Source organism: Pseudomyrmex gracilis, unplaced genomic scaffold (genome assembly GCF_002006095.1).
Source record: "Pseudomyrmex gracilis isolate BER0280 unplaced genomic scaffold, ASM200609v1 scaffold_136, whole genome shotgun sequence".
Taxonomy (NCBI): Eukaryota; Metazoa; Arthropoda; class Insecta; order Hymenoptera; family Formicidae; genus Pseudomyrmex; species Pseudomyrmex gracilis.
Genome location: NW_018020720.1, coordinates 425,805 through 436,307, shown reverse-complemented (window position 1 = coordinate 436,307; position 10,503 = coordinate 425,805). Strand labels below are relative to the sequence as shown.

The following is a 10,503-nucleotide window of genomic DNA, read 5'->3' as shown; positions in this document are numbered from 1 at the left end:
TATAAGTTCAATAAGCGGTAGAAAGATTAATTATGCAACAAAAATTGCTTTAATTAACCTATCTAATTTTTAAGAATACCATTAGTACCCAGCAAACAATTTGGTTGTCAGATGTCGCGATTTTGTCGCCAACCGTCACACCAAATCCATATCCATCTATGTCCTCAGTAGGATATGGTTTTGGTGAATTTTGACGACCATGTTGCGTTTTTTGTGTCTGTGTGTTAACAGCTTTGGCAGCACACAAAGCATGTTTCCGTATTGTAACGTTTCTGCACACAGTTTCTGTTGCCAGTTCTGCGCAGTCAGAAATTGTTTGCTGGGTAGGAATACCGAAATAATACCGGTATTTCATTACGGTTTTCGGTACATATCAGTTTCGGTACTATAACGGTAACGGTAAGACTCAATTTCGGTACTATATCAGTTTCGGTATACAACCTCTAGTATAATACCGGTATTGAAATCATACCGGTATTAAGTCCCTGGTGCCATCACCGTGATGAATGTGATAAATATATGACAACACATTCATCGACTAACAAGGTAAGACCTAGTAGTTAACATACCGACTTGCCAGTGTTGCGATCATGGAATACACTATGGAAAGAGTTATGTTTCTTTATTTTATAATGGCTTTCTTCATGGGTTTGTGAGATTTACAAACATCCGAAAAGTTATCCCAGACGATGTTTAAGTATTGTTTATATTGTTTTAGTGTGGAGTGTGTATGCTTGGTGTTTATACAATAGACTGATAAGTACAATGCAGTTTAATTCACTTTTTCAAGTTTTAAATTCATTTATAATGAGATTCAATGTGTTTCTGTGGATGATATCTATTTACCACTTTTTACAAATTCAAAGTATAGTATAAATATTATTATTGTTTTAATATTACACTCATACGTATAGTATTATAGATCTGATAAAATATCTTAGTTTACGATTTTGTTGATGTTTTACATATTTTTGCAAAAAGAATAAATAACTTTTTACAAATGTAATGTATAATTTTTCATTTAGTTATATTTGTGCTTTAAGGGGATCGTAAACTCGATGAGTTTTATCGACTAAATTTACTGCTTTTGGCATCAGATAATAATAGTTATTTTATATAAAAAATTTTGCAGTTTGTACGTGTAAAAAACAAACTGCGTCTCGTTTTCAACACATAGAATTTCAACTATATTAACCGAAATTAGTATCTGTTTATTTGTTTGTCATATAACAGCATAAAAATCGGAAGTGTATAAATTTTTATTTTAATATTACGGGTGTATTGGTACTAGATTGGATAAAATAATTGACCATATAATACAACTGTCAAAGATTGAAAACTATGACCTGAGAAATATGTGAAAAAAATCTTTTATTGTCAATCGTCACTATATCCGACAGAGTACCGCAAGCGTATGTTGTGGATTGCAATGTAAATTATCATTATATGTTTAAGTAACAGATATAAAAAAAGTAACAAAATTATTTGTGAATACCGATTTTATCACTTAAAAATAGTGTTCTCATTACTTAATAATTTATACTCTCGGTTGTACAAAATACTATAATTTATACTTTTATTTCTACAAAGTTTTGCATACATTTCTAATAATTTTGTATTGATTGTATATTTAAGTAATATTTTTGTAATTTACATACTGTAGAGAATGATAATCGATACTTAGATATTTAATAACATAAATCTTTCAAATATTTTCAAATAAAAGACAAAAATGCATATAAAACATAAAACACAGTCCTTTCTACTGTCTTATATAAATGGACATACATGTATAAAAATATTTATGTAAAATGTTTCTTTTTTCTGTAGGCATCTTCATTTGGAACTTTGCTATGTGGCTCGCAATATTAATGCTTTATACGGAATGCGAATGACAGTACAGATGGCATCTTATTTTGTTACGTTTACGGGATTTGCGTATATTATATGTCATGTACTGTTATGTTTGCGCCACGAGAACGGATTAATAAAATGATACTTTATTATTACCAGCACTTTATGGATCACCTTATATTTAATTAGACTTTTAATGGTAAATCATATCTGTGAAAGTGTTAGTGCCAAGGTAATATAACTTTGTATCATATGAAACAATATTATAAAAAGATTTCTTTCTAAAACCTAACTTGCTTTTAGGCGGAAAGAACCAAAATCGTAATTCATAAATTGACCAATCTTATTCGTTTTGCAGATGCGTATGATAAGGTAATATAAATTAAGCACACCATTTTTTTATATAAATTTTCTTGAATATCTTTAGATTTGTATATAACACAATATGCGTTTTAATACAGATTTATCAGTTTGGTCTGCAAATATCGCTTCATCCACTGAAGTTTATTTGCGGATTGAACTTATTTTATTTTGGATATAAGTTTGTCCGTTCAGTTAGTTTTTAATAATATTTATCTCAATGAAACAAAATCAAGAAATGTGGTTTCTTTTTTCTTTCACTCTCTTTTTCTTTCAATTCTCAATAACAGTAGAAAATAGCATTTATGTAACATTTGCTTTCAGTTTGCTGTCTAGGTTTTTACTATTGTTTTTCTATTGATGCAAGTGGACACTTTTGTAGTAAACACATCTTCTAAAATAAATGCGAGAATGTGTTTTCAATAAGTAAAAAACCACTTTTTAAAAATTTTTGTATTCGTTTTCTTTACTACTACTTTCGTACGTTTTGAGGTATATACTTCTTTTATTCTTGTTGTAAGAATGGGACACATATGTAAAAATATATACTAATCGTAGATTATTGCTGTTCTGACAGTATGTTGTCGTATTCCAGTCATGCTATATTGATGTAGTTTTTATGTCGACTTTATATTATATTTTCTCTAATGGCTTTATAAGCAAAAAGTCGCACTTTTCATTATCATCGGCTCTAATACTGTCCAGCAATATCGACTGTGTTATTGTGTATATTTGCGGTAAAATTAAGTGATGCATAATGCGTCAAAGCATTATTCCAACTGTTAGTTTAGCCTTTTAAGAAATAGGTTCTACGTTGTCAGTTTAAGTTGAAACATACAATATCAGTTTACGGTAGGAACTGAGAGAAAGTGGTAACAATGACAATTGCCATAGATCAAGATGTACACCCTCTGTTTCTGTTTTGCTCAATTTTTGGTAAAGATGTTTACAACTAAAAAAAGCAATATTTAAGTTTTTGCTATGAATTAATCATGTGGACTATTTACGTTTGCTTCTTTTATTACACAGTGATTTTGTTTAAGGCAGAAGTGTTTAATTCAGTATTTTTCTTCTTAACTAACGTTTTTTTTGGCGTTTCTAGTTGAATAACATCTATTATTCTTAGTGCATAGCAAAACAAGATACACGTATGTTATATTTGTCTGTAAATATTGTAGTTTGCATACTTTTAACTAATAATTTGTCAATTAAAGAAAAGACAAATAGCTCCAAAGATTTTAAAAAACAAGATGAGAGGCAGTTGAAGCAAAAACACGGATGTTGTGCAAACACGTGAAGATGATTTTTATTTCAAGATGTAATGTGTACGTATAATGTGATAACGTTTCGACTATCGGTTTAGGTCTTTATCAAATCTTTCTACAAATTGAATATAAAAACAATAGATTTCAAAGACCAAAAAATTTTTAAATACAAAATACGCATTGTAAAATTAATATGTAAACTTACAGTAATATGCTGTTATTAAAGTCGTCGTGTAACGAGATGGATACATGTTAACACGTGAGCTGTCAATTAGTACTGATTGAAAATTTGAAAAATACATCAAGATGAACAGTGAATTCAGAGGTCGAAGCATGCGCAATGGAAAGTTTAAGCTGTATTAACGACAAATGGTAAATATGATTTGTCTAAATTCTCCGTGTCACTGTTCAAATTGAGACCGTGTGTTTGTTTCTTAATGTATAGTGATTCAGAAATTAGTCGCTTATGATAGTGTTTTACACAATCTAGAATTTTGACATTTTCCCACGAGAAATCGTGGGAATAATTAATTCTATGATCCGTGATAACAGAGGTTTGTGTAGTGTTATGTTTAATGTGATTTTTGTGTTCATTGATTCTGGACTGCAAAACTCTACCAGTCTGGTCTACATAGGAAGCCTCACAATCATTGCAGTTAATTTTATAAACAACAAAAGAACAAGCAAGAGAAGGTAAAGGATCCTTTTGTTCTTTAATGAACCTGGACAATTTATTAAGACTGTAGAAAGCAAGATGTGTGTCAGTCTCTTTGAAAAAGATTGACGAAAATTTTTCAGAGAAATTATATACATAAGGCATCACAAACCAACGAGGAAGTTTTTCGTCAAGGATGTTATTAGTCAAGAAGGTCTTTAAGTCATTATACTTTAAAAAATTATATTTTAGTCTTTGTTTACAAATATTATAAATAAAGTCAAGAGGGTAATTATTGTCAAGGAGTATGTTAATTATGTGGTCAAAGTTTTTATTATGAAAGTCAGGATGAGAGATAAAAAGAAGGCTCTATTGATAAGACCTATCACTGTGCCTTTTTTCTGGTTAATTGGATGGTTGGAATAGAAATTAAGGTATCTGCCAAAAAAGGACAGTTTATGATACTAATCATGTATTAAAAAATTATTTCTCTTAATTATAGTGACGTCCAGAAAATTCAGTTTGTTATAACCAACCTCTATGGTGAATTGAAAACGAGGATGGTAGGAATTACAAAGATAAAGAACTAAGTCAAACATGTCACCAGGAACCCTTAGAGCTATATCGTTTACATATAACCATTAGAGCTATATGTCTTTTCTTTGATTGTAATTATTTGTTACACAATTGACGTACGTAGTTTAAATGCGGCTGTAGAGAGCGCAAGATGTTTTATAGCGGTTCAATTATAAGAGGTACACCGCCTTTGGGAGTAAGTACTGTAAGATCTTTGTCAAAGATCGGTGGCACCGGAGTTTTGGGATGAAGTTTTATTTTAAAATTTGATAATATATTTAAGATTCCAATTTTCACCATCATATAGCCGAGTCGTGTACCTGAAAAATAATAAGTAACGTAGATTTGTCTAAATTTTCTTTATTTTTACGAACAATTTTTATATTTTTTAGTTATGTTGTTTACATATAGTAAAACGCTCAGTAACTAAGTTTAAACGCATGTTGACTGATTCTGTCTAGAATTCGAAATTATTTCTCCTATTTAGAGTTAACGCCGAACTGGTAGCAAAACAAAAGAATGTATCTTTTTGTTTGAGGCTTTTAGAGATAAACGCGCAGTTAGAAATTAGAAAAATTAGTGCTCTGCTATACCGTAGAAGTTAAAATTGCGATCCCCCTCCCTCTCGAAGTTACTAAAGTTCTATTATATAATTTCACAAGTTTGAAAAATACAAATAATGTAAAGACATTTTTAGATATATTCCTCGATCATGCTAATCCTTACCGATACAAGCTCGCGGTCCTTCTCCAAATGGCAAATGAGCGTATGGATGCCTGGCCGTTATTTGATCCGTGTTGAATCGTTCGGGATCAAACTTATCCGGTTCCGGATATATCGCCGGATCATAATGTATGCCAAGTACTGGTATGGTAATTAAAGTTCCTTCCGGTATGTGAATGTTCGTTGGTAGAGTTATGTTTTTGGTACAAATACGATTCAGCATCGGTACAGGCGGATATTTCCTCAGAGTTTCTGCACAACACGTAANNTACTATTAAATCTGTAGTTTTTNATTACTGNCAAACATGTTTGTTTACAAAGAGAGAANTCATATTTTTACAANAANAACAAACAAACTTACCATTTACTACTTTATGCAGATAAGTCATATCATTTACTGCATTGTAAGTCACTTCTCCGTGTTCTTTCAGTAATTGATCGATTTCTTGTCGGAGCTTATCTTGTATGTTCTGATTTATGGCTAATTCGTACAAACAGTAGGTTGCCGTAGTTGAGGAAGTTTCGTAGCTAGCTAAGTAGAAGAGAAAAGCTTGCGCAGCTGCTTCCAACATAGAAATTTTACTCGTAGTCGCTGTCACTAAAACGAAACATCATTTTATTTAATAGCCGCGTAACAGTTGTATGTTTAATATTNAACGTTANATTATACTTACCAGNTACATCATTCTNNTCNGTNNCATNTTTCTCTTCGTCAGGCTCGACATAACCGTTCTCCATAAGTTGTATAAGTAGACTCATAAAATCGTGCCTGACGATATTGTGAGTTTGTCTGTANTTCACATTATCTCGAAANANATTTAAAAAAAAGTTAGTAGTACCNTNATCAAANATANGGATNGAAAATANNTTGGCAATTGGAGNTGCAAACATAAAAATGGCATTCTTGAAGTTACTTATTTGAAAGGCTTTTTTTGCCCAGTATTGAAATTCATTATTTGGTTCTTCTATGCAGTTGGATTTGATTCCAAAAGCTGCTGACATAATTATGTCTGTTGAATACCTATCATGCAAGATTGAGTGTATAATTTTATTACTGTTTAATTAAGAAGAGCGACTAGATTAAGATAATTACAAATTTATAAACGTTTTCTTTGTTTTTGAAATCTAATTATACCTTGGAAACATTTCTTTCATATCAACATATCCTTTTGACTTGGCTGTTTTTTCCAAAGATTTTGCCAAATCTTTGCCGCATTCTATGAGTATTGCAAACATCTTCCTTAGTTTCCCCGAAGTAAAAGTAGGAGTCAACTTGACGCGCAGATTTCTCCATTTTTTTCCGGGTAAGAAAAACAATTGACCGGACATCGGATCTATTTTCTCGTTAAAATACAACCCGCGATCGTGAAAACTGCCAAATTCTTTTGTCAGCACCATTCGGACAAGATCAAGATCGGCAATTACAAGAGTCGGTTTGAAAAATGTATACATTCCGATAGCACTGTGGTCCTTATATTTCAAGTAAACATCGCGATATAGTTCTCCTGTTAATAATTTTCACAACAAATTATATATATAATATAATATAATTTATGTTTTCTTTTATAAAGGTTCAGTGAACATATACACTAAGAAATAATAAAAATTACTGATTCATTAAAGTCTTATTTATTAAGCGGAGTATATTTGCAGCGATCAGAAGTGTTAATCTACTTCGGAGAGTTGTCTTGTTATTGCACTTTTTATAGGCTTTTATGTAACACAGGAAGCATTATCATTATATATAAATTCGAATAAAAAAGTAAGTTTTTTAAATAAAACTAATAATTGACCGCAAACTATAAATATAGTTTGTTGATTTATCACAGTATCTTTTTTCTCAGCGTATATATAACCAAATGTTTATTGTTTATATAAAAATAGGGCTANTTGCAAATATGTACAATATGTATATATAAAACAGTAATAATGACNGTTTACGCTTTTTTGGCAAAGTTTATAGATTAAGAATAGGTTACACACATCAGATACTTGTATGTAAGAAAAATACTTGCCTATTGATATTTTTCCAGTAACAAAAGGTGTCAAATTACCAACTGGTACAACAGGTTTAATAAAAAATACACCTTTNTTGCGCCAGAAATCGAACACCACAAACTTGTAGTAAATATATAAACAACACAGAGCAATAACAAAAGCAGTTACTAATCCTTCAAGTATCATTTTGCTTCTCTCTCTCTCTGGTAATATCCTAAGCACAATAAAATTTACACAAATTATGTGCTTGTGTTTGTTATTTTTTCGCCAAAAGAATAAAAGTTAAAAAATGATAGCTTCGTCACGCGGTTATAGTGAGTTGATTTCGTTCGTTTGAAGAAAACTGTAGAATGATGTCGCGAAAGGTAATCTAAATATATATAATTTTATCGAACTTGTAATCAGTATCTACGCATAAAAAGATAACACCATTTTATCGTANTATATAACATATTATGTTTCTTTATTTTACTCTAAACTTTAAACAGTTATAACTTTCAAAAACCTATTTTTATTAGTCGAAAGACGAATAACAACTAATTAGTAATTTATTAGTAATTAGTAATTTATTAGTAATTTACAAAACAAGTCTCACGACTTGTAATATTATGACCTTCGCGTGATTTTGAATATGAACTTAGATTAGATATACGTGTGTGTGTGTGTATGTGTGTGTGTGTAAAGAGAGAGAGAGAGAGAGAGAGAAAGAGAGAGAGATAAAGAAAGAAAGAGAGAGAGAGAGAGAAAGATATGAAGAGACATATATGTTATGTAATATACATATATGTTATGTAATACACACGTACTCGTATATGAATACATTGTAAGTAGAGTAATTAATTATTGTAATAACCTTGTATTTGATCATATGTGAGAGTAAAAAAGCAAGTGACAAGTTGTATGTATGTACGTGTATGGTGCTTATGAACCAAGATAACATGCAGAACAATAATCAGTTAAGATAATATTGTACTTGTAGATATTACCTGCATTGCTGTTTTTTTGCTCATCCACAAACAATTTGGCTCACACGTACGATTCTTACTCTCTCATTTGTTCTTATATGTATGGTAATTTACTTACGGCTGTCTTGTGCTGATTCTTCTTTTTTGATGGATCTCGTCGCGACTTCGTTGTGCGTAACACTTCATACTCACAATAATTGTTTGATTATTTGATTCAGGGATGTCTCGGTAGAAGGGATACGCACACAGCTAAACCAGCGTTTACATGTGCGCTCGAGGCATAGAGTGCTTTCATACCTACGTACATAGGCGACATTGTGTAACACAGTGGCGTTCGAGAAGCGTGCTATTAGTGCTATTATGTCATTTATCTTTGTTTTCTATATAAGGAGAAATAAAGATAGAGCGATAAAATAAAACAGATAGTGCGCTTTCTGAACGCAACTAGTGTACAACTTTGTGCTGTTTTGAAAAACAATATACAACAACATAATTATGTCTATAGTAAGACTACGATTTAACTTTTTTCCGTGCGATTATTAATAACCAATCTTAAGTAATAATTATGTAGTTTGGTAAGATTATCAAAAACCGCGTTAGCGTCTCGACGCCAAGTACATAAAAGTATCCGCCGAATGAGTGTCACTGTCAAGACGCTACTTGACGTGTACTTTATCTTGAGTTTTTTCTCGATGAATTTTTGATACAAAATATCTCGCAATTATATCACTAATGAAAAATTTAACCGTACTTGTTTTAATAAATGTCATTACGAGCTTTCGATTGCGAGAAGTGCGAATTAAATTGGTTCTGTTAATTCGGAGATTAAAAATTTTACGTATCAAAATACAAGAGTCTGTCACAAAGATTCGTAAGTCTCACAGATTCACACATACGCATTCAAAGCGTGAGCGTTATTCAAGCCGCGTTCACAGCCGTGCTCTCGCTCGCAAACGCGTTCAAGTCAAAATCAGCGCGTTCATATATTGGAACTTGGATACTGCTTGTACCAGTCGTGCACGGCCATACTGCCAAATATAGACAGCTTTCTGATATAGTTCTTAAAATTATACGAGAAAAAAGAAAAAATGTAATAATTATCGATGACATTTTAGCCATTCACAAGTAGATACACAAAACATACACAAGCAGACATACATACACAAATATATACACGTTTTTATATAGACACATTAAACAATAAATATCTCATGTATGTCTGTATATAAATATCATATGTATGTATGTCTGTATATATATACACATGTATGTATGTATGTATATGTGTAAGTATACATATATATTTGTATATAAATCACTTTAATTGCTCTATTAATACTAAAACTGCAAAAATCAATTTGCAATGTTAAAAGTGTACCTGCTACAAAGATACATCTTGGAAACAATGCATATAAAGTTATTATGCAATTTTTCATCATAGAGAAAATTTGAATACTGGATATTATACAAATACAGTGCGTATTAAAAACACAACTGGATAACAATACATGATTCAAAAGATACAAAAATGCAATTGGCCTAGAAATGCTAAAAATGCATATATATTTTTCGCAGAAAAAATCAAATGAAATGTACATATACTTTTATTATTGCGTTAACAAAAAGTAGTAAAATCACTCTAAAAAAAGTCTTTACAAAAAAAGAAACATACGCCAAGTACATAAAAAATAAATAACCAAAAATACAAATCATGTACTAAAAAATTTTTTTTTATATAAAAAAACAAACAACGCAATTAGTCAAGTACTAGACCCAAGATTATAGGTCCCATAAAACGGGCTTAAAACAAAAGTAAAGTACAAAAACTTGGCGTGCCCGGATCATAAGTAATACTTATTCAAGCTACTACCATGATCAAAAAATAACCGGAATTTATTCATAAAAAGAAAAGTACATGTTTATTCTTCAAAATTCAAGTTGTCCCCTTGAAAGTAGTCCCCGTCGGCTGCGATGCACTTGTGCCAGCGTTTGATCCACCCCTCGAAGCTTTTCTGGAAGTCGGTTTTTGGTATAGCCATTAGTGCCTCCAGCGATTTTAGCTTTATTGCCTTCACACTCTCAAAACGAGTTCCTCGTAGTGGTTTTT

General features: G+C 31.1%; 1 protein-coding gene and 1 long non-coding RNA gene across 3 annotated transcripts in view; one reads left to right on the top strand and one right to left on the bottom strand.

Moving 5' to 3' along the window:
• Window positions 1-8,708, bottom strand: part of LOC109856826 (probable cytochrome P450 6a14) — an 18,107-nt gene extending 9,399 nt beyond the window's left edge. Inside the window, exons 1-2 of one of the 2 annotated variants that reach the window (XM_020432518.1) lie at window positions 8,515-8,708; window positions 7,449-7,645 (exon numbers count right to left, since the gene is read on the bottom strand). In XM_020432518.1, the coding sequence (XP_020288107.1) occupies window positions 7,449-7,645; window positions 8,515-8,582 (265 nt within the window). In that variant the 5' untranslated portion in view covers window positions 8,583-8,708. The other variant, XM_020432519.1, reaches the window with a different exon arrangement.
• LOC109856827 lies at window positions 1,173-2,312 on the top strand. The gene is made up of 2 exons (XR_002250422.1): window positions 1,173-2,086; window positions 2,158-2,312. It is a non-coding gene; the product is annotated as an uncharacterized LOC109856827 (long non-coding RNA).
• Window positions 8,709-10,503: the final 1,795 nt, after the last annotated feature.